The following is a 25,779-nucleotide window of genomic DNA, read 5'->3' on the forward strand; positions in this document are numbered from 1 at the left end:
TGTGTGTGTGTGTGTCTGTGAGTGTGTGTGTGTGTGTGTGTGTGTTGAGTGCACTGTTTGGTGCAGACACACCCTGCTGCTCCTCTACATGTGAAGTTCCAGAAAAACTGAAAAATATAGTTCTTTGAATTGAATTGAGAGCAGGCATAAACATGTAGGAGTTACAATAGATATCTGTTCATTGCATTTCTATTTGACAAAAAAAAAAAATCTCAAACAAAATTCAGCTGCAACAACTTGCAAATGAACAGTGGCTGACAGTTAAAGGCCCAAGGGTGACAGCATATTGGAACTACCCTAAATGTCTCTCTGGAACCAACCTATTTGCAGAACTTATAGCAAGAAAACAGTCCTTTAAAACTTGCTTTTCACCCTGCATGGCCTCATACACAAAGTTTGTTTTTCAGCACCTGGATTTTGTTTGAAAGGCGGTGGCTGTCAATTCCCATCAAGACCTTCTGGAGAAACTCAAAGGTGTACCTTAAATCAGATGGGTAGCTGAGGTTTAGTACGTAGATGACCCCAAACAACAGAGCAATGGCACTGGCGACATCTTCAAGGTCCTTGAGTACGGCGACACCCTCAACTATGATCCCTACATCTTCTGGTGGATCAGCGGCATTGGCCCCCTCATGTTTGATTACATCGATCCCCATGGTGGTCTTCTCCATCTGGCTCTGGGCATCTTGAAAGTCCACGTCCTTTACCAAAGACCAAAAATAGAAATTGAATTGATGACTTGTCAAACAAAGGCAAATGAAAATAGCTGCTTACAAACATTTCTGTTTCTCTGGTCGCTCCTACCAGGTGACTTGGAGGGGCGCACTCTCCGACCCTCAACCCCTACGAACTGGAGTCCCGCAGGGCTCGGTTCTTGGGCCTCTCCTCTTCTCGCTATACACCATGTCTCTTGGTTCTGTTATCTCTTCCCACGGCTTCTCTTATCACTCCTACGCTGATGACACCCAACTCTTCATTTCCTTCCCCCCTGACACCCAAATCACCACACAGATCTCTGCCTGCTTGGCTGATATCTCTGCATGGATGACTTCCCATCACCTGAAGCTCAACCTTGCCAAAACTGAGCTTCTCTACATCCCTGCTAAGTCCTCTCCGTCAATCGACCTCTCACTGACTGTGGAGGACTTTGTAGTTTCCTCCTCCCGTACGGCAAAGAATCTTGGGGTGACTCTTGATAACTGCCTCTCCCTGGCTCCACAAGTATCCTCCACTGCCAGAACCTGCAGGTTCTTTCTGTTTAATATACGCCGCATCCGTCATCTCCTGACGGAGAAAGCCACCCAGCTCCTAGTCCAGGCGCTCGTCATTTCCCGCCTGGATTACTGCAACTCCCTCCTAGCCGGTCTCCCAGCGTGCGCCATCAAGCCCCTCCAGCTGGTCCAGAATGCTGCAGCCCGCTTGATCACCAGTCAGCCCAGGTCGGCTCATGTCACCCCGCTTCTCATTGGCCTCCACTGGCTTCCTATTGCCGCACGCATCCGATTCAAGGCCCTAGTGTTGGCATTTCAGGCTGCTAAGGGGACTGCCCCACATTACATACAATCCCTGATCACTCCCTACTCCCCAGCTAGACCACTCCGGTCTGCCAGCTCTGGTCGCCTTACGATTCCCTCTCTACGGGCACCTGGCGGTCGAGCTGCACGTTCACGCCTGTTTTCCGTTCTGGTTCCTCAGTGGTGGAATGACTTGCCTACCACTGTCAGGACAGTAGAATCCCTCCCCCTATTTCGACGCAGACTCAAAACACACCTGTTCAAACTCTACCTTAGTCCCCCCTCCTGATTTTCCCCCGCCCCCCCCTTCTGATACCCCTATCCCTGTCTAACCCCCCCCCCCCCCCCCCCCCCCCAAAAAAATAAATAAATAAAAAATAAAAATTGCACTTATGATGACGACTATATGTTTAGAACAGCAGTCCAGGTGTATTTTTCTAGTTCTGGATGTGATGCTTTGACTTGTGGTAGAACCTATGCACCTGTAAGTCGCTTTGGATTAAAAGTGTCTGCCAAATGACAAAAATGTAAAAAATGTAAATGTAGATACTTTGAATTCAGTGAATTAAGCTCACATCCCCCACTGCTGTGTTCTTGGACTTTGACTCTCTCTTTGACGCTCTATAACATCCCTCTAACATATGTTTTCTTTTAACTCAAAAGGTCCTGGTTAACCAAATATTAAAACTTATCAACTCCCCTAATCCTCATTTCTACACAGGTTAAGCTCTCTTGGTGACACACAGTCACATCACAAACACAGTTTGCAAAGGGTTTATGTATATGGCAGTGACAGTGTTCAGCTGGAACCTTACCTGCATATTACAGGACTGAGCAAAACATGACAAGCACAGAAGCATGAACAAGGAAATGTCCATGGGTACCAAAATAGTAGGTAGCCATACTCACTCATACCCATATCTATCCTGCCGCTAGACAAACCACTGCTACTTTTCGCTAGTAATGCAATAATGATTTTGAATATTCTTTTACACTTACTAGGTATTCCTTTACAAGTTTCTCAGGGTCTTCATTTAAGTACACAACCAGTGTTTTCAGGTTGCAGGCCCTCAACAAGCCGATGGTATGATTCTGAAATATAGGGAAATATGACTGTACACTACTTTATTTACACTTTAAGCATCTCAAATTGGATCACAGGTTTTCAAAGTGGGAGGCTCAAATCAACTTCTCACTAACCTGGTCAATGGCAGCCATGATCTCCTTGATCTTACGTCCTACTTCTCCTCCCTTCCTATGGCACAGTACAGACAGCCGGGAGCAGATGATGTCAAGTTCTGCCATAAACTTGGACTTCAGTTGCACAGTGGTAATGCGTGTGAATTCTTCACATATCTTGAAAGTTATGAGGAGGGGAGACAGAAACGTACAACTTACAATACAACTCAGCATTTGGGAATACACAAATAAGTACAATTAGCATACAATCTTGATGTAGGTCATGGTATGTCTTGAATACAGTTAAGTGTGTTATCAAACAAATTGTGAATATCTACAAATAGCAATCCTTTAAAAAATGGATCATGTAAAAAGAGTTTGACATTCAAATCTCTTACCTCTCGTTCAAAGAAAAGAGCTGGCCATCTGCTTTTGAATTCTGCAATGAATGGCATGTCATTCACAACTTCATTCCTCCTGAGGGCAAAGGTTTTCTCCATCTTCATTTTGATTATCTGATGGTTGTCTTTCTTTTTAACCTCAGATAGTAGTGCCAACCTTTCTTCCTCGAGACTTTCTTTGTTTTCTCCAGCTGGATAGTCAGGTAACTAATTTACTTTGGCACGTCTAGGCTTCTTAACTTGGTTTGGACTTGTGTGCTTGTCTCCTCGCCCATGTTTCAAGGAATTGATGGTCAACTCAGGTCATATTTCTCATTCATTTGCGACAATTGGCCATCTTATATTTTAAACTGATCTTCCAGCCATAGAATCCACATACTGAACCTTGCTCCTTTAAGCAGGGATGCTTTTTAATCAAAGCTTTGGCAACATCATCTGCTTTGAGACACATTAAGTTGTCCTGACCATGTAACATTCAATTGTGTTTTATATGAAACACTCACCAAGGCAAATAAACCCCCAACAAACATGACATGACAGCCTTAGAGGACACTTAGGATAAGAAAGAGATTTCATTAAGATCAGTAATAGTGAGTTTTCATTTTTTTGAGTGCAGGAAACACCGTTTGGTAAGTCATAGTATCAGTTTAACAGACTTAGTTTATTGCAAATATTCTCAAACACAATAAATCACATGCAAGTCCAGAATCCATAAAATAATAACTGGTAGCTTGAGAGCAACGTGTTGGAGACCCATGGTGTAGGACAACGACTTTTCATTGGCAACAGTATTAAACCAACCAACAATATCAAATATTAAGAAGAGCTTTTATTTCATTGAGTTAAATCGAAACAATGTCTTCTAGTGCTCATGGACTGATAGCCCTATGGTAGGCAATATTACCCCGGCTTGTATTTATTTGTCCGAATCGGCCACGCCCCCGGCTATTATCCGAGGCCCGGCTTCAAATAGAATCCCGGACACAATTTGAGGATTTACTGTATTTTCTTTCAAGTCCCCTTTTGGGCTCTTTTCATAGTTTTCAATACTCTTTTCATTGAGTATTGGTTGCATCTCAGACTTTTAACTTTTGGTTTAGTATAATTTTGATTTGGTATAAAGATTTCTAGGAATGATTGAGTTTCATTGTGGTGATTAAATATTTCTGTTAATTGCTTTGAAAATGATTGATTAGTTTTCCTAAATTTAAGATTAATATTGTACGGAAAGTGTGGGAAAATTTTAATTGGCTCACGAAATATAGCTCATATGGCATTAACTGTGTAATTTGTGCAAAGCATGAATATGTGCCCACTTCTCCTAATGTGCATTAATATGTGCCCACTTCTACTAACGTGCAGAGAGAAGCTGTCTACCAGTGGAAATTTCCACTGAACTGCAGCAAATATGTGTCATAGGGCATGAATACCAGTGAGATAAGAGAATCAGAAAAATCTGTTTCAAATATCATCACAAGCTTGCAGAAAAGCAGGAGCCCACCGAACCACGAAGGAGGGGGCCACACTGGATTGACCCCAGAGCTTAGAATTGTTTCTCTTGGTGCATGTGCTGGCTGCTGACTGGAGGGAGACAGGGACTGCCTCACTCTCCCCAGCAACAGAATGTGTATATAAGCTGTAACGAAGCATAAGGCATGGTTCTCCGCTTTGGAACCGCTGGATCCGATATGCATATTGTATGAAGCTGTTAAACTCTGACTTGTGCAGAGCTGTTATTGTGTTGCAGATTTGTATCCAACAAAAGTCTATTGATTTCAGCGCACTTATCCCTGGTTACGGGTATGCACTTTGCACTTTGTTGTACATAGCTCTGGATAAGAGCGCCTGCCAAATGCCATTAATGTAATGTAATGTTTGATGTGATTTCAAAAGAAGCTCTTCTTGCCAAGGCCAGCCCAATCGTCCTGCTTTCTGTGGTGGCGTGCTCTCCTCGTGTTTTCGCGGGAAGTTCAAGTTAAGTAGAATTGGAAAAAAACAAAAAACAAAAGAAAAACCACGCAAAACAAAATCCTGGGGCGCGGATGAGGACCGTGAGATCCCACGTGTGGAAATCTTGCCTCTTAGTCTCTGACGACGTGCGGCAACATCAGACTATTTCCCCTAAGCGGTGTCGAACTGTCTAAATCCAAACCCAATCTCTTTTGCATCACCAAGAGCATTTTAAAAAGTGCCTGTTCGAGAGCGAAATACAGTATCTGTAGGGTTTGCTTAGTTTTGCAATGTGCAGTTTTATTAATTACTGAAAGCAAATGATTACCTCCATGTCTGTTTTTGTCTTTTCAGTTCAGCAGTCCATTGTAAAATGAATCAAGACACACATTTGAACACACATTTGAGCTATGGTGGTATATTATTTACCTCAGCAGTGGTAACTTTGAAGAATAGTTTTCTTAGCGGCCGTTGCAGATAGCATTACCTATCGTTAGCTAGCAGTGGTGTGACGCTCACCTCCGTATCTTTTCCAGTCGTTCATCCTTCCCAGCTGGGCGATTGAAAAGTTTGTGATGTTGCACACAGTGCAGTGTGCCAGGGTGCCAGCAATGTCCCAATTTACCTTACAAGCTGTCCCATTTTGCCTGAACATGCCCTCAGCGTGAGGGAGGCAAAGCATTATGGGAGACGGAGTTTTCACCGAGACCAGAGAGCAACAATAAATCTCCTTCAAGGCGGGAATTGTAAGGAAATCTGGGATGTGAAAGCAAACCAAATACATTACGACGTAAATTCAGTAGGTGGCGGTAATGCAGTTCTATGTTTTTCACCCGAATAATAATAATAATAATAATATGGGTGAGTTCTTCCCCTCCATAATCTTGCCGATGAAACGCGTCTTGTATAATTCATTTTACAGCTCTGGTCCTACGTTAGTTATGTGTGATGGTGAGTTAAATGTAAATGATGGTGAGTTAAATGTAAATGATGGTGAGTTAAATCTAGATCGAGCTGAATAATTTAACAGCGGCGCTTTGTGGGTTAGTTTTCTGCGAAGTATCCTCATGCGTATCTCGTCCATGTTAGTTGTGAACAAAACCGCGCCATGGCATGCTTCATATTTAACTGCGGTTATGTTCGTTTTATATTCGATATTGGACTGCAATAGGTCAGACCAGAAATCTCCTACAAAACGTACAAAACGCTGCAACAAGCATGAGCATTGTCCGGGAGTATCAAATTGAAATATCCACCAGCGAATTCATACAGGTGAAAAGCCATACAAATGTCCTAATTGTGGGAAGTGCTTTTACCAGAATATTTAAACTGTTACAGTACACGGTGTTCAAATCGGACACTTACAAGCGATTTTGTAGCTTTGGGCTGACCACGTGTCCAATCTCTAATTGGCTATGGGAATATTTACATTTTACCTTTTAGTCATTTGGCAGACGCGTTTAATCCAAAACGATTTACAAGTGTGTTGCACACTTGAATAATGACACTTTGTGATATCCAGGTGCTCATATTTTATTATATTCTGCAACAACACATGAAAATATTGTTAGCTAAACTGTAGTCACGATAAGAAGCTATGATACGCTTCTGCTTTCTGCTTTCATTCTCACTGACATGACTTGCTCTGGCCAAGGTACAGCGCGTGTGAGTGATATCCGGTGTGACTACTGCCACCTAGCGGCTAGAAGTGGTGTGCGAAGAACAGTTGCAGGCAAACTACTGTTTGAACAACCAAATAAATATTCAACGAACATAAAAAAATGCACTATCGGGGGTATCATAAGAAGCAATGCATATTATGAACAAAATGCATATTATGAACAAAATTATAAAGTACCACATTCCAGGCGCCACAAGTGCATAGGTCATTCCACAAGTCAAAGCATCACATCCGTAACTAGGAAGTGCTGTTCTAAACATATAGTTTTAGACAAAAGGGATAGGGATTATCGGGGGGGGGGACTAAGGTAGAGTTTGAAAAGGTGTGTTTTTAGTCTGCGTTGAAATAGGGGGAGGGATTCTGCTGTCCTGGCAGTGGTAGGCAAGTCATTCCACCACTGAGGAACCAGAACGGAAAACAGGCGTGAACGTGCAGCTTATTATTATTTATGTGTGGGCAAGGCAAAAAATAAGAATTATGACAGGGCTATTTTCGACTTTGATGACGGCGACGCCGAAAAGCTTATCCCGATTTCGTTCACCCTTTGGTCCCACTCCTTCGCTCCCTATGTTTCATTTTATACGTATTTTAGTGTTGGGGAGTGACCAAGGGAAGGGCATTCGGGAGAGCGCCAGTAGAGGGCGTTATGTGCCGCTAAAGCCGGTGTTTGCACTCAGCTGGAGTCAGTTTTCAGGATGTCAGCGAATGATACAATAAAGGCTCATGTAGCCGCCCTCAGAAAAGGTCGGTGATTGATTCTGTTTTTGTCTTCTATTTTTATTACAACTTCATGTATTACAACATTTGTTTGGAGCTGGCCCTTGCTGTTACTTATCAGACGCATCTTGAAATGTAATGGTGTCACTGGTATTGTACGTATGTCTGTCCTGAAGTGCAATCGGCTACCTGATGATGATGGTGGGTGTGTGTGTGTGTGTGTGTGTGTGTGTGCAGGTACAGAGAGGGCTCGCAGTGAAGCACAAGCCCTACTGAATGTGCCTTACGGAGAGGGGGATGATGAGAAACTGGATGTTTACATTCCCAGTAATCCTTCTTTAGGTAGGAGTTCTGCACCCCCATTCCCTCTGACCCGCCCTGTCCTAGTTTAGCGTCATACGCGCTCCACGCCGAGTAAGTAACCAGAACCGTTAGCCTTTCAGCCAAAAGAACAGACGTCCAGGAGACAATTCTGACATCACTGTTCGTGTAGCCGACGGACAACTAATCACCGTCGGTGGCTCCAGGTCAGGTGGTGCTTCTAACTTCTTTAAAAGAGCAGTCCCTGGCGACGGCGTTGCTCACATATGCCGACGGTAGTTTTAATAAGTGATTGATGTTGAAAATACTGGAGTAATTTTCTGCTCTGGTTTTTAGGTCTAGCCTAGCCTAGCCCAGCTCCAAATCGCTCAACTCTGCTCACTGATGGTTTGTGTGCGCCAGTCTAACCAATCGAATCGGATAAACTGATTCCTATTCAGTTGTGGGCAAGCGTACGTAAAATTAAACGCCGAATCGATTCATTTGGCATTAAATTAAATGCTGAATCAAATGAAACCCAATCTAATTCAATATTGTGTCAAAAAAAATCCAATTGAATTAAATATTGAATCAGATTAAAGGCAATTAAATTAAATGCTGAATCAAATAAAACCCTTGTCCTGTTTTAGATTTGCCGCTGGTTATTTACCTCCACGGCGGATTGTGGCAGTTTCTGAGGTAAGCATGTGCTCAGTGATAGATCATAGATCAGACTACCAACCCCAACATTAGTGTGCCAACCAACCCCAACATTAGTGTGCCAACCAACCCCACTCACATTGGGCCCCAGTTATATCACAGACTTTCAAATCTCATCCATCTAAAAATGTAGCTGATTCCTATCTAACCCTAGCCCTAATACTCTGTCTAACCCTAACCCAAATACTCTATCTAACCCTAACCCTAATACTCTGTCTAACCCTAACCCGAATACTCTATCTAACAGTTTTCTGATACGTTTTGTGTGAAGACCTATTTTTTATTTTATTTTTACTTTTGATAATTTCAGATATTTAAACATAATACAGTGCAGTTCAAGAAAGGGAACATTTTGGTGTTACATTTCTCTGTCTGACAACCTGTGGGCCTAACAACCCCGCTCCCCCCTAAATAATACATTATTTCAATTAAATATTATTTATTAACAATCCAAACTACTCGTTTCGGTGTGACTGTTCTGTGTTGTCATGATGGTGTGACTGTTGTGTGCTCTGTCCTTACGGTGTGACTGTTGTGCACTCTGTCTTTGACCCGGCAGTAAAGAAGAGTCCGGCTTCATTGCTGGCCCCTTGGTTCAGAAGGGAGTGGTCGTGGTTGCTGTGGGTTACCAAACTGCCCCCAAAGGTAAAGAGGTGGTTTATGAAATGTATTTAACTTTCATTACTGCTCATTACCTCCCTCCCTCTCCCTGTAGGTGATATGGATTTGATTTGTAAGTGTAGTGCTCATTACCTCCCTGTAGGTGATATGGATTTGATTTGTAAGTGTAGTGCTCATTACCTCCCTGTAGGTGATATGGATTTGATTTGTAAGTGTAGTGCTCATAACCTCCCTGTAGGTGTGTGGATTTGATTTGTAAGTGTAGTGCTCATTACCCCCCTGTAGGTGATATGGATTTGATTTGTAAGTGTAGTGCTCATTACCTCCCTGTAGGTGTGTGGATTTGATTTGTAAGTGTAGTGCTCATTACCTCCCAGTAGGTGATATGGATTTGATTTGTAAGTGTAGTGCTCATTACCTCCCTGTAGGTGATATGGATTTGATTTGTAAGTGTAGTGCTCATTACCTCCCTGTAGGTGTGTGGATTTGATTTGTAAGTGTAGTGCTCATTACCTCCCTGTAGGTGTGTGGATTTGATTTGTAAGTGTAGTGCTCATTACCTCCCTGTAGGTGTGTGGATTTGATTTGTAAGTGTAGTGCTCATTACCTCCCTGTAGGTGTGTGGATTTGATTTGTAAGTGTAGTGCTCATTACCTCCCTGTAGGTGTGTGGATTTTATTTGTAAGTGTAGTGCTCATAACCTCCCTGTAGGTGTGTGGATTTGATTTGTAAGTGTAGTGCTCATTACCTCCCTGTAGATGATATGGATTTGATTTGTAAGTGTAGTGCTCATTACCTCCCTGTAAGTGTGTGGATTTGATTTGTAAGTGTAGTGCTCATTACCTCCCTGTAGGTGTGTGGATTTGATTTGTAAGTGTAGTGCTCATTACCTCCCTGTAGGTGTGTGGATTTGATTTGTAAGTGTAGTGCTCATTACCTCCCTGTAGGTGTGTGGATTTGATTTGTAAGTATAGTGCTCATTACCTCCCTGTAGATGATATGGATTTGATTTGTAAGTGTAGTGCTCATTACCTCCCTGTAGGTGTGTGGATTTGATTTGTAAGTGTAGTGCTCATTACCTCCCTGTAGGTGATATGGATTTGATTTGTAAGTGTAGTGCTCATTACCTCCCTGTAGGTGATATGGATTTGATTTGTAAGTGTAGTGCTCATTACCTCCCTGTAGGTGATATGGATTTGATTTGTAAGTGTAGTGCTCATTACCTCCCTGTAGGTGTGTGGATTTGATTTGTAAGTGTAGTGCTCATTACCTCCCTGTAGGTGATATGGATTTGATTTGTAAGTGTAGTGCTCATTACCTCCCTGTAGGTGATATGGATTTGATTTGTAAGTGTAGTGCTCATTACCTCCCTGTAGGTGATATAGATTTGATTTGTAAGTGTAGTGCTCATTACCTCCCTGTAGGTGTGTGGATCTGATTTGTAAGTGTAGTGCTCATTACCTCCCTGTAGGTGATATGGATTTGATTTGTAAGTGTAGTGCTCATTACCTCCCTGTAGGTGATATGGATTTGATTTGTAAGTGTAGTGCTCATTACCTCCCTGTAGGTGTGTGGATTTGATTTGTAAGTGTAGTGCTCATTACCTCCCTGTAGGTGTGTGGATTTGATTTGTAAGTGTAGTGCTCATTACCTCCCTGTAGGTGTGTGGATTTGATTTGTAAGTGTAGTGCTCATTACCTCCCTGTAGGTGTGTGGATTTGATTTGTAGGTGTAGTGCTCATTACCTCCCTGTAGGTGTGTGGATTTGATTTGTAAGTGTAGTGCTCATTACCTCCCTGTAGGTGATATGGATTTGATGGTGTCTCGGGTGCGTCGCAGTGTCGTGTCCATCCTGCAGCAGTATTCTCACATCAGGTAAGAGAACGGGCCGGGTCATCCTGATTCCCAGAATGCCTTCCCACACTCACACCCCCTCAAATCAAACGTTCTGCTCTCAGCCGGGAGAGAGAGGATGAGAGAGCAACAAATAAATATTCAATGTATATGATGTAAGATATGAAAATAAAGTAAATGCAATGTAAGCAGATCAGTAAAAAGTAAAAAGATTTTTTTAAATACATTATAATGTTCTCTCAAAATATAACGGCAAACAATGAAAGGGAAACTGGAAAATATAATAAGGAAACTAGAACAAGAAAGAAAAACAGCATCATTCTATAACCTCCATCTCTTCTTTTTCTTCTCCCTTCTTCCCTCCCTCTCTCCCTTCCCCTTCTCTCTCTCCCCCTCTCCTCCCCCTCTCCTCTCTCCCCCTCTCCTCCCCCTCTCCTCTCTCTCTGCAGTGGGTTGTATCTTTGTGGCCATTCTGCAGGAGCTCAGCTCGTCGCCATGGTTCTGAGTACAGACTGGACTGAGTACTGCATCACTCCTCAAATCAGAGGTGCTTTTCTCACCCTCCCTCTCTCCCTCTCTCCCTCTTTCTTTCTCCCACTCCCTGTCTCACCATCCATCCACTCCCGCTCTGTCCCTCTCTCTACACAACCTCAAATTAAAGGTTTGAACCACAAAGGTTAAGATCAACTGTTAGTTGCTTTAGATAAAAGCGTAACTCAATGTAAAATACATTATAATGTTCTCTCTCAAAATATAACAGCAACGAATGAAAGGGAAACTGGAAAATATAAGAACATGAAAGAGAAACCGCATATTCCATAACATCTCATCTCTCTCTCTCTCTCTCTCTCTCTCTTTCTCTCTCTCTCTCTCAGGTGCACTCCTGGTCAGTGGCATGTATGACCTGGTACCTGTGCTCTCTACCCATGTAAACGAGTTCCTGAAGATGACAGAGTATGTATCGCCCTGCTTATAGTGTGTGTGTATGTGTGTGTGTGTGTGTGTGTGTGAGAGAGAGTGTGTATATTAGAGGTAGTCAGTAGTTGATGGGTATGTCTCTCTCCTCAGGGAGGTGGCAGTGAGGAACAGCCCAAACCGATTGGTCGCTCAGCTGAAGCGGTCCTCCTCTGATTGTGACATTGTGGTTGCCATGGCGCAGAATGATTCCGCTGATTTCAGGAAGCAATCGGAGGAATACTTCAAAGTCAGTGCACTACAGTGTGAATGATCTCTGCAGCCAGTGCAGTACAATGTGAATGATCTGTTCAGCCAGTGCAGTACAGTGTGAATGATCTGTTCAGACAGTGCAGTATAGTGTGAATGATCTGCTGATCATCCATCATCTTGACCCGCTTATCCTGAACATGGTCGCAGGGGGGCTGGAGCCTATCCCAGCATACATTGGGAGAAAGGCAGGAATACACCCTGGACAGGTCGCCAGTCCATCGCAGGGCACACACCATTCACTCACACACTCATACCCACGAGCAATTTAGACTCTCCAATCAGCCTAAGCTGCATGTCTTTGGACTGTGGGAGGAAACCGGAGTACCCGGAGGAAACCCACGCAAACACGGGGAGAACATGCAAACTCCACACAGAGCTCCACCCCAGCTGACAGGGATTCAAACCCAGGACCTCCTTGCTGTGAGGCGGCAGTGCTACCCTGTGCTGTTGTTTACAGGGAACAGAAGTTCAGTGATTTATTGACCTGCCACATTAAAAATGTTGGGTTTTTTTGTGTGTGTTCTCATTTTATATGCACGGCTTTCATCCCTGATTTTTCTCCCAGTTTTTTTTTTTATGACCACAGTTTTGTTTTTTCTCTCTCTCTCCCTCCCCCCTCCCTCTCCCTCCCCCCTCCCCCTCTCTCTCTCCCTCCCTTCCCCTCTCCCTCTCCCTCCCCCCCTCCCTCTCTCTTGCTCTCTCCTCTCTCTCTCCCTCCCCCCCTCTCTCTCTCCCTCCCCCCCTCTCTCTCTCTCCCTCCCCCTCCCCCCCCTCTCTCTCGCTCTCTCCCTCCCTCCCCCCCTCTCTCTCTCTCTCCCCCCCTCTCTCGCTCCCCCCCCTCTCTCTCTCTCTCCCCCCCTCTCTCGCTCCCCCCCCTCTCTCCCTCTCTCTCTCTCTCAGGCCCTGCAGTGCTCTGGTCTGAAGGTGTCCTTGGAGGACGTTCCGGACACCGACCACTTCAGTGTGATGGAGCGCTGTGTGGACGGAGACTACCACCTCACTCAGGTAACACGCTGACCCGGTCTGACTCCAGTGCTGCTCCATTGGCCACCTCACTCAGGTAACACGCTGACCCAGTCTGACTCCAGTGCTGCTCCATTGGCCACCTCACTCAGGTAACACGCTGACCCAGTCTGACTCCAGTGCTGCTCCATTGGTGGGCTGTGACTGTGGATTAGCCTATCACATCACCAGGAGGGCGGTGTTCAAACCAAAAAGAGTTGAGCAATTTAAATACAAGTATTACAAGTACAATAGGCAAAATTTGTGTGTTAAAACATTGTTACTAGACCATTGTAAATCCCTTCCTATCATTGAAAAAGTCTCACTGACATGTTGACTCACCCTCTGCCTGTGTTTATAGTCCTTAAATTTGGTTTCAAAATACAGTATACAGTTGATGGACCAATACTCTGTACCAAAACATTGTATAGCTGTACAATAATTAAAGTTGATTGGTTGAGGGGGTTTCAACGCGTTACAGAGAAGGGGGAGGGATAAAGTGTTGTGGTTTGAGGGTGTTTGTTGCTGCAATTCCTCTCTTGACCATGAGAAGTCTGAAATTACCTATTGTACCTTTAACTATGAGAGTATTTACCTTCATTAATTTGAGGGCAACATTATATACATTATCCTCCCATTTTAGGGGACCAAAAGTAATCGGACAGTTTGCTTCTCTGCTGTCTCTGATTAGACGGGTGTATTCAATCACTTCCTTAGTGCAGGTATTCGAAGGTTTTCAGCATCTATTGATTCGGGGCTTTTGATTGCCTTTGGAGTCTGAGTTATTCCACCGGACACAGATCACCTGATGTATGATGACACGCTCAAAGCTGGCGGTCTGCACTTTAAGCTCAGTCATATTCATTTGTTTTTGCCATAAACATTTCAGAAAGGCCCATCTAAAGCCTTTTAAGCCATGAACTGAACCATCCACCGAACTATCCAGCTCCCGGATGACTCATAATATTGTAATAAATGTTTTAAAACAAAAACTTTAGAAAACGGAAAAATGGCAAAGGTACACGACTGTACCTAACGGTAGCGTGGGAATGAACTATGCCTCAGATAAAGCATTGCGAATGATGTCGGCTACTCGAATCACTTTCCACTCACTCTCGTGTTTTAAGCAGATAGATTTTTGGTTAGTTACATTTTATATTTAGTGTTTTCTTGTATAGATCCTAGTGTTTGTCCATGGTGGTGTGGAACCGGTTGCTCACCGACGGAAACTGATTTCTTAGGTTTTTTTAAGCTTTTCATGGAGTTCATAGTTCACCCGCAGAACTCTGGAGTGGGAATGGTGGACCCAATGCGATTAAAACAGTTTTTATTATTATTATTATTATTATTATTATTATTATTATTATTATTATTAACAATTGCAGTACAACAATAGTTTACAAGAAAGTTGTTCCCGCATGTTAGTAAATAGTGCCCGGTGGTTGCTATGCAACGTGAGTAAACGAACGTTGTTCTGCCTAACTCGCGAGCTAGTTAGCTTGCAAGATAACGTGAGTGAGAAAACAAGAATGTATGCATTTTTTATTTTACTATTTACAGAAGCGCTGCTCTGCTTTCTCCCATACAAGTTTCGGTCACCCAAAAGCTCTCGCACTCTGCCTGCTTACGGACTCAAATGTCTCGCAAATGAACAGTTTCTGAATCACGTGTTAGCGGAGGCACTGTGTAAATTCTGGGCACCATTGCTGCAATGTGATTGACGTGCATCTAACGGTTTTCATCTGGACTGAAATGGCTACTTCGCCGCGATGTGATAATTGAATTAGAATTGCAAACAAGCATTATAACTCACCTTCGTCGCTGCTATTAGCCAATCAGATTGCGAGATTTGTCCTTCCCGTTTTATAAGATTTTTTACTTACGAAACCAGTAGGTGACCTCTGTACTCTACATTACATTACATTATTGCCATTTGGCAAACTTAACTATCCAAATACTGCTTACCTAGCCAACTAAAAATACCGAAACACTACGTAAATCACAAAGACAACAATTAAGGTTCACAGGGAGGTAGGCAGGGATGGGGAGAGGTGCTGCTTGTAGAGGTGCATCTTCAGTTTGCGCTTGAAGGTGGGGAGACATTCTACAGTTCTGACCTCAACGGGGAGTTCGTTCCACCACTGTGGAGCCAGAACAGACAGTAGTCGTGAGCGTGCGGTTCAGAGAGGGGGAGATGCCAAGCGGCCTGTGGAGGCTGAACAAAGAGGTCTGGCAGGGGTGTAGGGTCTGATGATTTTTTGTACGTAAGCTGGGGAAGACCCCTTAACTGCTTGGAAGGCTAGCACCAATGTTTTGAATTTGATGCGAGCCATGACAGGCAGCCAGTGGAGGGAAGTAAGCAGGGGGGTGACGTGTGAGTATTTGGGAAGGTTGAAGACCAGACGAGCTGCTGCATTCTGGATAAGTTGGAGGGGTCTGATGGCGGACGCTGGGAGGCCAGCCAAGAGGGAATTGCAGTAGTCGAGGTGGGACAGAACCATCGCTTGGACCAGGAGCTGGGTCGAGTAGGGAGTGAGAAAGGGGCGGATTCTCCGTATGTTGTATAGGAAGAACCTGCATGACCGGGTCACCGCCGCAATGTTCTTGGAAAGGGACAGTCTGCTGTCCATCACTATGCCGAGGTTCCTTGCACTGGGTGATGGCGTGAGTGTGGTATCCCCAAGGGAAATGGAGAGATCCAGGTGGGGAGAGGTATTAGCAGGGATGAATATCATTTCAGTCTTGCCTCGGTTGAGCTTTAGATAGTGGTTGTCCATCCAGCTCTGGATGTCACTCAGGCAAGCAGAGATACCAGCAGAAACCTGTGTATCAGATGGTGGGAACGAGATGAAGAGTTGGGTATCATCCGCATAGCAGGACGGACAGGAGGATGGAGTGATCCACAGTGTCGAAGGCAGCAGAGAGATCTAGAAGAATGAGGACAGAGGAGAGGGAGGCTGCTCGTGTGGCATGGAGCGACTCACTGACGAAGAGGAGCGTGGTCTCTGTCGAGTGGGCCGATCTGAAGCCAGACTGATGGGGGTCTAGCAGGTTGTTGTTAGAAAAGAAAGAAGAAAGTTGAGTAGAAGCAGCTCGTTCTATGGTTTTAGAAAGAAAAGGAAGAAGAGATACCGGGCGGTAGTTCTGGATGATGGAGGGATCCAGGGTAGGCCTTTTTAAGCAACGGAGTGATGTGGGCCCTCTTGAAGGATACTGGAAAACAGCCGGAAGACAGGGAGGAGTTGACAAGGGAGGTGACAAATGGGAGAATGTCTGGTGTGATAGTCTGGAGAAGAGAAGAGGGGATAGGGATAGACCACAGGTTGTAGGGTGGTGGGAGAGCAGGAGTTCAGAAACATCAGAGTCTATAAGGGGGGAGAAAGTGGAAAAGGAAGAGATGGGCCTAGAGGGGGGGAAGGCACAGTAAGGGGGGCGGTGGTTGTAAAGGATCTACGGATGACTGTGACCTTCTCATCAAAAAAGTCAGCAAAGTCATCAGCAGCGAAGGAGGACTGAGGTGGAGGAGGTGGTGCGTTGGAGAAAATGGAGAACAGTTTCCGGGGGTTAGAAGCGGAGTTCTGAATTTGTGTCTGATAGTATTTTGCTTTGGCGGCAGTGACAGCAGAAGACAATGCCACCAGGAGAGACTGGTAAGTTGTGAGGTTTGAAGGGTCTTTGGATTTTCCCCATTTCCTCTCTGCTGCGCGGAGGCTGGTCCTGGAGGTATGGAGGGTGTCAGATATCCAAGGACTGGGAGGGGATGTGCGAGGTGGCTTTGAGACAGGGGGACAGAGAGAGTCAAAGGCGGAGGAGAGAGATGAAAGGAGGGTGGCAGATGCAGAGTTAGTGGGGAGTTTGAAGAAGGATTCGAGAGGGGGGAGTGAGGCGGTGACAGTGCTGGCAAAGGAAGAGGGTGAGAGGGAGTGGAGGTTACGACGGGCTGAGGAAGTGTGGGTGGGAGGAGGGGGAGGAGGATGGGGAGGAAGAGGGAGGGAGAATGAGATGAAGTGGTGATCAGATGTATGCAGAGGGGTAACCGTGAATGATTATGTCTCTATGGCGATGGAACATCACATTAATATGGTCATGCTTGCACTGTCATCCCATTAGAACTGGCCTTGTATAGAACTGCGTCTTACTGTCATCAGAATATCATAAAATAATAATCATATTGAGGAAATTCTCATAAGTACTTCCATGCATAAATTACACAACTAAAACACGAATGATAAAATCAATTTTAATAATTGTATCATCACATTACATTATATTATCTTACAAGGCATTTAGCAGACGCTCTTATCCAGAGCGACGTACAAGGAAGTGCAGATCGAACACAGGTGTGAAGAGTGTTATACTGTAATAATTGTCAAATATTTTATGTTCGTAGCCTATAAAACACAGGCTCTGACTGCTCCTCTTCTCCGTGCAGCTCCTACTCAGGATGATTGGAAGAGACTGATCTGACACAAAGGTCCTTATCCACTGTTCACTCTCCTCCAGTGCCTGACCTCTGACCTCTGACCTCTGCAAAGCGCAACTCTCACTTTTCTTGCTTGTCATTTCCCATGAGTCATCAGGTGGCGGTTGACATGGTTACATCGGTCAGATGGCCTTCTTACGCATTGCCAGGAGGGTGAAGCTTCATGGACCCCACAAGGGGCGGGGCCTATCGTGTGCTGTCAATCACTGCTGCCTCAGGCTTGGCTGACCACCCAGGGGAAATTTAATTTTCCAGCTCTGCTGTTGCATATGTTTTTACTGACCTGACACCCAGGCGGCAAATCCGGTGAACAAAACAACACCGCCGTCAACACCATTGTCTTAGCGTGCTAAAGTTTGATATTCGGAAGTAAATAAGTGTAACCTTTTTCCGCTTGTATTACTGTAAAAGGTGTACAATAATGGGCAAAGAAACATTAAGCCAGTTCCTAAAGGTTAATCAAAACAGTTTGATTTCTTGACTTAAAGTAAAGTAATATTACTAAATAATATTAACGATGATCAGTTTGAGTAATATTGCGACCTTATATTGAACGAAATGTGAATCTGATCAAACACCAGTTATTTCATTATTTCTTCCTTTGATGTTTGTCCGTTTTTGTTCCTGCAATAAAGCAACTGTTGACAGATTATATTTGTTTTTTTTGTTTTTTACATTTGACACGATGAAAATGTTCAAGTGCATGTTAACATAAAGCGGGTCGGTTCTGGTAGTGTCCGTCGCCTCTACTAGCGCCCTCACTGCGGTTCTGTTCGGACACGGTCTGTATTGTGACAGCCTCCACACCACGCCTGCTGGATAAAGGCCGCATTGTTGCGTGAAATAACCAAAGGCCTGTTTGTCCTCAATGGCCATGGGCCGATGGGTCCCCTTTCTCTACAGACATCTGGCGATTATTTCACTACTGCTAGTGCGCGGTACAGTGCTGACGGCAGCGTCTACTTCTAACGTAGCTGTCGCTGTCAGCGGGTCGGGGTTGATCAGACGGGCTTTCACAGCGCAGAGTAAAGTGCATACAGCAGGCGTGGAAAGCCCATAGACTGCAGATAAATAGGACTGTACACCGGAGAAGGTCAGCGCGTGCGGCCCGCGTCTCCCTCCAGCCCCCACAGGTTACGCATGCGCTGTGGAGGCGGACAGGGCACGGGAGCGAGCGCCGGCTGCCTCGGAGCAGTGTATGTTTGGTGATAATCCGCCGAAGCGACGAACTTCCACCATCAGTAATACACCTTGGACCGACGTGTGTGTAGTAAGTAACTGCGACTGAATTGCACTCGCACGATAGGCCGGAGTTACAGTGTACGGATATTGATTAGCTGCCAAACTAAATCATGTTAACGAGACATACACCTAATCGTCAGAGTTTTCTGAACTAAGTCGCCCGGTGTCTGAAAATGGCAAACCGTTTTGCACAATCAGCTTGAATTCATTGACAACAAGGTGAGGCAATCTGACAATTATATTTTTTGTTGCATTCATCGCAAATGAAACGCACAGAGTATTAGAATTTAATCTTAATTGAGGTAATTACTTTTGTGGAGAGATGTCACGAGAGGGAGGAGTTGCTGAGGGTAGGCTATAGGCTACAGCAAATTGTGAGTGGAGTTTACTTTCTGATTGGAAATAACTGCATTGGCAATCTCCCTTACTCATTACCCACTGCACAAACCCGTACACGTACATAGCATTTGATAGCTAGATAACACTTGATATTTCCAGGTAGGAAGCGCAAGTATCCACAACCGGGACAGTTTGTTTTGCTTTAGGTCGCATAGAAGGTAGTGAATGATTGTCCGTATTATGAAAGACAAAGCTCGCTTGAACGCCCGAATCCGCTGGGAACATGAGATCCCTTCGGATACAGTGATGGAATGACATTTAAACCAGTAAAGACCCTGTACAATTAGAAGCAGTATTTTTATGACGTATAACTTTATACGTATAGCCTACTCGATTTTTTCCCCATTACTGGCATGCAAACTGGGGAGGTGAAAGAACGGAAATGTTTAATTTTATGTCTACCTCGATATCGCCAACTCTTTGCGTGACTGTAGCCGATATTGCGACACAGACATTTAAATTTCAATAGCTAATCTGGGACTGTGAAATCGGATCCTGATTAATCCAGCACGACAGAGAAGACCAACAGAACCCAAGGTTTAGTACGGCAGCTCCGGCGAGAACGCGCTAGGACCGGAGTGTTATATTTTGTGGCTCTTGGCTTGTTTACCAGAGCAACGTCTGAAATTGACCCGACACCTGCCCCCCCACCCCCTTTCGCTATTTAACCCTTCCATCCCCTCTTCCGGGCGGCTTCGAGACCGCAGCTCTCGCCAGAAAGCGCTTACACACACGGCGAGGGCCGCTAAGGTTGCCAGATATGCAATTTTCGCTTCAAAATTTTGAGAAAAAAAAAAAAACGTCAGTAGCTATCCTGATAAATATGCAACAGAAATGTCTAAATTATCAATATATCCCATATGGAGTGACCTGCTTAGAGACAGGATACATTTTGTGAAACAGTTTTTGAGGACATTTGACAATAGCCTACTCGCAAATATTTCGGAGATCTGTCTGAGATCGGAATGATGGACATGTGCCTTGGCATGCCCCTGGATCTCTCTCTCACTCTTACTCTGCCCTGGGTGCGTTTGGCAGGAAATCCCCCAGGTCCGTGACCGATGTGAATATATCAATAGAGTCCTGCCTGTCAATGACGTTTTCTCTTTAAGAGTTGAGGAGCCTGATTCTTTTTGTGAAATGTATTTCTCCATTATAGTACTTCTGTAGCACGTAGGACCCGCTTGGCAAAGGTTTTTGTCGTAACCAGGACCTGACCTGAACCTGAACCAACTTGAACCAACCAGGACCTGAACCAATCATCCTTGATTAGTTAAATCAGGTGTGTGTGTGTGTGTGTGTGTGTGTGTGTATATATATGTGTATATGTATATGTGTATGTGTATGTGTATGTGTGTGTGTGTGTGTGTGTTTGAGAGAGAGATGGAGAGATAGCGGGTCTTTTCCAATCGCTTCTTGTATCCTTTCCTTGATTCCTTAGCAAAGAAAGGAAACCTGCATCTGACAAATGTGGTCTCCATGCCTCGCCCTGTGTCTGTTTTTTTTGTTGGGAAAATCATTATCTTTGACTCTCTCCCCCTCTCCCCACTCTCCCTCCCCCCTCTCTCTCTCCCCTCTCTCCTCCTCTTTCCCTCTCTCCCTCCCTCCCTCTCTCCTGCTCTCTCTCCCTCCCTCTCTCCTGCTCTCTCTCCCTCTCTCTCTCCCCCTCTCCCTCTCTCTCTCTCTCTCTCTCCCCTCTCTCCTCTCTCCCTCTCTCCTGCTCTCTCCCTCTCTTTCCCCATCTCTCTTTCCATCTCTCTCTCCCTCCCCCCCTCTCCCCTCCCCCTCTCTCCCCCCTCTCCCCCCTCTCCCCTCTCTCCCCTCTCTCCGTCTCTCTCCTCCTCCCTAGGTGTTCTCCATGCCTCTCTCTGTGTACCTGTGGCTGCAGTGGGGGGCGTCTCGGTGATGAGTGGCGTTGGCATGACTGCGCTCCCCCTGTGGAGGCTCCCCCTGTTGGCGGGCGGGGGCAGCGCGCCCCTGGGCCTGCTGGCCTCTGTGCTCGCCCTGGCCCTGGCGCTGTACCTGAGCCAGGCAGCAGGGGGCAGCAGCGGCCGCTACAACTCCACCTACCCCCTGTCCCCGCCCGAGCACACGGCCGGCGGGGTGCGCTACCGCATCGCCGTCATCGCCGACCTGGACACAGCCTCGCGGCGCGGGGCCAACGCCAGCGAGCTCACCTGGGTCAGCTACCTGCGGCGCGGGCACCTGGAGGTGCTGGAGGGCGGGGAGCGGCTGGAGCTGCGGTGGGACCCCCAGAGCGAGCTCCTGCAGACCCAGCTGGCCGAGCGTGGCCGCGGCATGGAGCTCTCGGAGCTGGTGGCGTTCGACGGGCACCTCTACAGCGTGGACGACCGCACGGGAGTGGTCTACCGCATCCACGGCAACCGGGCCGTGCCCTGGGTCATCCTGCCCGACGGCGACGGGTCCGTCCCTAAAGGTTAGCCCCTCGCACCCTTACACACTTACACACTTACACCCTCGCACCCTTACACACTTACACACTTACACCCTAATGCACTTACACACTTACCCACTGACACCCTAATGCACTTACACCCTTACACCCTAATGCACTTACACCCTTACACCCTAATGCACTTACACCCTAATGCACTTACACACTTACCCACTGACACCCTAATGCACTTACACACTTACCCACTGACACCCTAATGCACTTACACCCTTACACACTTACACCCTAATGCACTGACACCCTAATGCACTGACACCCTAACACACTGACACCCTAACACACTGACACCCTAACACACTGACACCCTAACACACTGACACCCTAATGCACTTACACCCTTACACACTGACACCCTAATGCACTGACACCCTTACACACTGACACCCTAATGCACTTACACCCTTACACACTTACACCCTTACACACTTACACCCTAATGCACTTACACCCTTACACACTGACACCCTAACACACTGACACCCTAATGCACTTACACCCTTACACACTGACACCCTAATGCAATTACACCCTTACACACTTACACCATTACTCTCACCCTAACACCATCACACGCTTACATACTTACACACATATACCCTTACACCTTAATGCACTTACACACTCAGACACTTACACCCTTGCACACTTACTCACACTGTAATGCCGTTATACACTTACACATGGACACACGTTCACCCTTACTTGCACACTTACTCAGACCCTAACACCCTTTAAACCTTACACACTTACTCCTTTACCCACTTATACACTTACTCACACACTTACTAACACCCTTGCACACTTGCACACTTATATACTTACATCCTAACTCCCATATACACTTACACCCTTACACACTCACACCCTAATGCCCTTCAACCCTTGCCTTACCTTACCTCCTTACCACTTAACCAATTTACACCGTTCCGCACTTGCATTCTTACACCTTTACCCGCACAGGTAGGTTTAGATTACACGGACAGGTGTGGAACAATAGGCTGAAAAGGTTCATTCAGTTTGAAGCTAAGAGAGTTTCTGCTTCCCGTGGGAAGCTAGAAGCTGTGGCACCGGTTTAAATTTGAGAGCAGCGATCAGTCTGAATCACTTCAGTCAACGAGACGGGCTGAGAAAGCAGTGATTACTGATAATGTGAGGTGTGTAAATAGCAGGTGCACCTTTACATTACATTACATTACATTACACCTGCTGTGGGAACAAAATGCAGGAATTAAATGAATGCCAGTTCTACATATGGTAAATGGCAGGCATTTTATATAGCGCCTTTATCCAAATGCTTCTCCATTCACCCATTCATACACACACTCACACACCGACGGCGATTGGCTGCCATGCAATGCAAGGCCCCGACCAGCTCGTCAGGAGCATTTGGGGGTTAGGTGTCTTGCTCAGGGACACTTCGACACAGCCTGGGCGGGGGATCGAACCGGCAACCCTCCGACTGCCAGACGACTTACTTACTTACTGCCTGAGCCATGTCGCCCCTACATATGTACAAACTGTCCACTGTTGGACAGGTATGGACCGAGTGTCTGTGAGATCAGCTGTTTACAGAGCACGGCTTTGTTGCCAGGCTGCTGCCGTGTTTTTGCCCTGGATCACTTCATCCCTGGCGGCCATTTTAAAAATGAGGCCTGCAGCTGTTTTCATTGAGACTGTATTAATGTGTAGTTTGTGTTGTGCTTTTGTGTTGTGTTGTGTTTTATGTTGTAATCCTCTGCTTGCTCCTCCCTTGGCCAGGGCTCTCTTGTAAAAGAGATGACCATCTCAATGAGACTCACCTGGTTAAATAAAGGAGAAAGGAAAATATATTTGTGTATTCAAACAGGCAGGAAAATTAGCTAGTGAAGTGCGATTGTGGCCGATTCAATCTGCCGGAATAATCCAAACCAGCGTCGCCCTGCAACAGGGTTGCCAGATTGGGGGTGCCAGACACCCCACAAATGGTTCCCGGTGGGAAACCATTCTAGCTACTGCTGGGAGCGTACCTACACGGGATATTTCCTAATATAAACTGGTTCCCAGTACAAACAACCAAACCAATTCCACAAGCAAAGCCATCGTCAAAAACACAAGTCCAGTTCACTCTCACTCACTCACTCGCTAAATGGTTGGCATTTATATAGCGCCTTTATCCAAAGCGCTGTACAATTGATGCTTCTCATTCTCCCATTCATACACACACTCACACACTCACACACTGACGGCGATTGGCTGCCATGCAAGGCACCGACCAGCTGGTCAGGAGCATTTAGGGGTTAGGTGTCTTTCTCAGGGCCAGCCCGGGCGGGGGATCGAACCGGCAACCCAGACGATGCCTGAGCCATGTCACTCTCTCACTCAGCCTCACTCTCTCTCGCTCACTCTCTCACCCTGCACACTTTTCTCCCAAGGATACCTCTGCACCAGCTGAAGGATGACGATCCCCATCCAGGTGCTTTGGGCTGTCTCTAAACTGGGGACTGGCTCCCCTTTTATCTGTTCAGAATGTACTGCCCCTCGTGCTGTTACATTATGCTCTATAGTCATTATGTCACGGGACTGTGGGGGGGTATGATGTAACGGGACCATAGGGGGTATATTTATGCTCACAGGGGGCATAAATGCCAATTGGCAAAGGATACATTCTGCTCAGATATTAGGAACAATTCTTTCACACAGAGAGGGTTTTCAAGACCAGGCTTGATACGGTGTTATATACTATTTCTCTTTTTTCGGCAAACTAAGCAGTCGATACAATGTTCTCGTGATTATGTTACGGTATGCTATGTTATGCTATGCTATGCTATGCTATGTTATGCTATGCTATTAAATGTTATGCTATGCTATGCTATGCTATGTTATGCTATGCTATGAAATGTTGTAAATAGTCATAATAACCCCCCCAGGCTTTAAGGCAGAGTGGTTGGCAGTGAAAGATCAGCAGCTCTATGTGGGGGGTCTCGGGAAGGAGTGGACCACGACCACGGGGGAGGTTGTCAATGACAACCCAGAGTGGGTCAAGGTGGTGGGTTACCATGGTGACGTCCGTCACCAGAACTGGGTGCCCCAGTACCAGGCCCTCAGGAACGCAGCCGGGATCAGCCCCCCAGGTGAGATTCTGGCAGGTGTAGCGGGATCTTTCCCTCAGGTGAGATTCTGGCAGGCGAGATTCTGACATTTGTCATTTAGAAAATGCCTGCTAAATGTGGTAATCTTGACACGGATGGTATAAAGTATATGCCTCTCCCCCCTCCCCCCCTCTCTCTCTTTCTCCCCCCCTCCCCTCCCTCTCCCCTCCCCCTCTCCCTCCCCCCTCCCCCCCTCTCCATCCCCCCCTCCCCCCCTCTCCCTCCCCCCTCCCCCCCCTCTCTCCCTCCCTCCCCCCCTCCCCCCCTCTCCCTCCCCCCCCTCTCTCTCTCCCCCCTCCCTCTCTCTCTCCCTCCCCCCCTCCCCCTCGCCCTCCCCCCTCCCCACCCTCCCTCAGGGTACCTGCTCCACGAGGCGGCGGTGTGGAGTGATGTGTGGCGTCGCTGGTTCTTCCTCCCGCGGCGCGTGAGCTCCGAGCGCTACGACGAGGTGGCGGACGAGCAGCGTGGCTCCAACCTGCTGCTGAGCTGCTCGCCCGACTTCCTGTGTGTGGCCGCCGGCCGGGCGGGGCCCCTGCTGCCCGCTCGGGGCTTCTCCTCCTTCCGCTTCGTCCCCGGCACCGGCGACACCCTCGTCCTGGCCCTCAAATCCGAGGAGCGCGACGGGAAGACCGCCTCCTACATCCTGGCCTTCACGCTCGACGGCCGCGTCCTCCTGCCCGACACCCACATCGGCCACGTCAAGTACGAGGGGCTGGAGTTCATCTAGAGCGGGACGGTCCTCCAGGGCCCAGGACTCCACCTGGGACTCCGGTGTGAAGACCATCTGGCCCATCAGCAGCACTCACTGGACTGGAGGCTCGCAGTGAGCATGTGGTCAGTGCTCTACAGGCTGCGCCACCGAGACACCCCACTTCTCCTCTTTTC

General features: G+C 46.5%; 2 protein-coding genes across 5 annotated transcripts in view; both read left to right on the forward strand.

Annotated features, from left to right (window-relative positions):
• Nucleotides 1–5,903: 5,903 nt before the first annotated feature.
• afmid (arylformamidase) lies at nucleotides 5,904–18,301 on the forward strand. 2 transcript variants are annotated; one of them, XM_061232877.1, is made up of 11 exons: nucleotides 5,904–5,995; nucleotides 7,680–7,784; nucleotides 8,393–8,441; nucleotides 9,022–9,107; nucleotides 10,886–10,958; nucleotides 11,387–11,484; nucleotides 11,813–11,891; nucleotides 12,006–12,141; nucleotides 13,065–13,169; nucleotides 17,599–17,640; nucleotides 17,747–18,301. In XM_061232877.1, the coding sequence occupies exons 1-10, from the start codon at nucleotides 5,935–5,937 to the stop codon at nucleotides 17,626–17,628; spliced, it is 822 nt and encodes a 273-aa protein (XP_061088861.1). In that variant the 5' UTR covers nucleotides 5,904–5,934; the 3' UTR covers nucleotides 17,629–17,640; nucleotides 17,747–18,301. The 2 variants fall into 2 exon arrangements, with proteins under 2 accessions (XP_061088861.1, XP_061088862.1); XM_061232878.1 differs by lacking the exon at nucleotides 5,904–5,995 and adding an exon at nucleotides 7,365–7,469 and having other exon boundaries at nucleotides 17,599–18,301.
• A 144-nt stretch (nucleotides 18,302–18,445) lies between these two features.
• LOC133121841 (soluble calcium-activated nucleotidase 1-like) overlaps nucleotides 18,446–25,779 on the forward strand; it is a 9,850-nt gene continuing 2,516 nt past the window's right edge. The window contains exons 1-4 of one of the 3 annotated variants that reach the window (XM_061231340.1): nucleotides 18,463–18,919; nucleotides 21,140–21,727; nucleotides 24,673–24,876; nucleotides 25,251–25,779. The exon at nucleotides 25,251–25,779 is cut by the window's right edge and continues 2,516 nt beyond it. In XM_061231340.1, the coding sequence (XP_061087324.1) occupies nucleotides 21,196–21,727; nucleotides 24,673–24,876; nucleotides 25,251–25,621 (1,107 nt within the window). In that variant the 5' untranslated portion in view covers nucleotides 18,463–18,919; nucleotides 21,140–21,195 and the 3' untranslated portion in view covers nucleotides 25,622–25,779. Of the gene's footprint in view, nucleotides 18,920–19,010; nucleotides 19,111–21,139; nucleotides 21,728–24,672; nucleotides 24,877–25,250 lie in introns of those variants that run through there. The other 2 variants (XM_061231341.1, XM_061231342.1) reach the window with 2 other exon arrangements.

Source organism: Conger conger, chromosome 2, assembly GCF_963514075.1.
Source record: "Conger conger chromosome 2, fConCon1.1, whole genome shotgun sequence".
NCBI lineage: Eukaryota > Metazoa > Chordata > Actinopteri > Anguilliformes > Congridae > Conger > Conger conger.

Coding starts and splice junctions, on each gene's coding strand:
- afmid (XM_061232877.1), top strand. CDS start 5,935: ATGAAACGCGTCTTGTATAATTCATTTTACAGCTCTGGTCCTACGTTA. Junction 11,485..11,812: donor CATCACTCCTCAAATCAGAG/GTGCTTTTCTCA, acceptor TCTCTCTCTCAG/GTGCACTCCTGGTCAGTGGC. Junction 11,892..12,005: donor GAGTTCCTGAAGATGACAGA/GTATGTATCGCC, acceptor CTCTCTCCTCAG/GGAGGTGGCAGTGAGGAACA.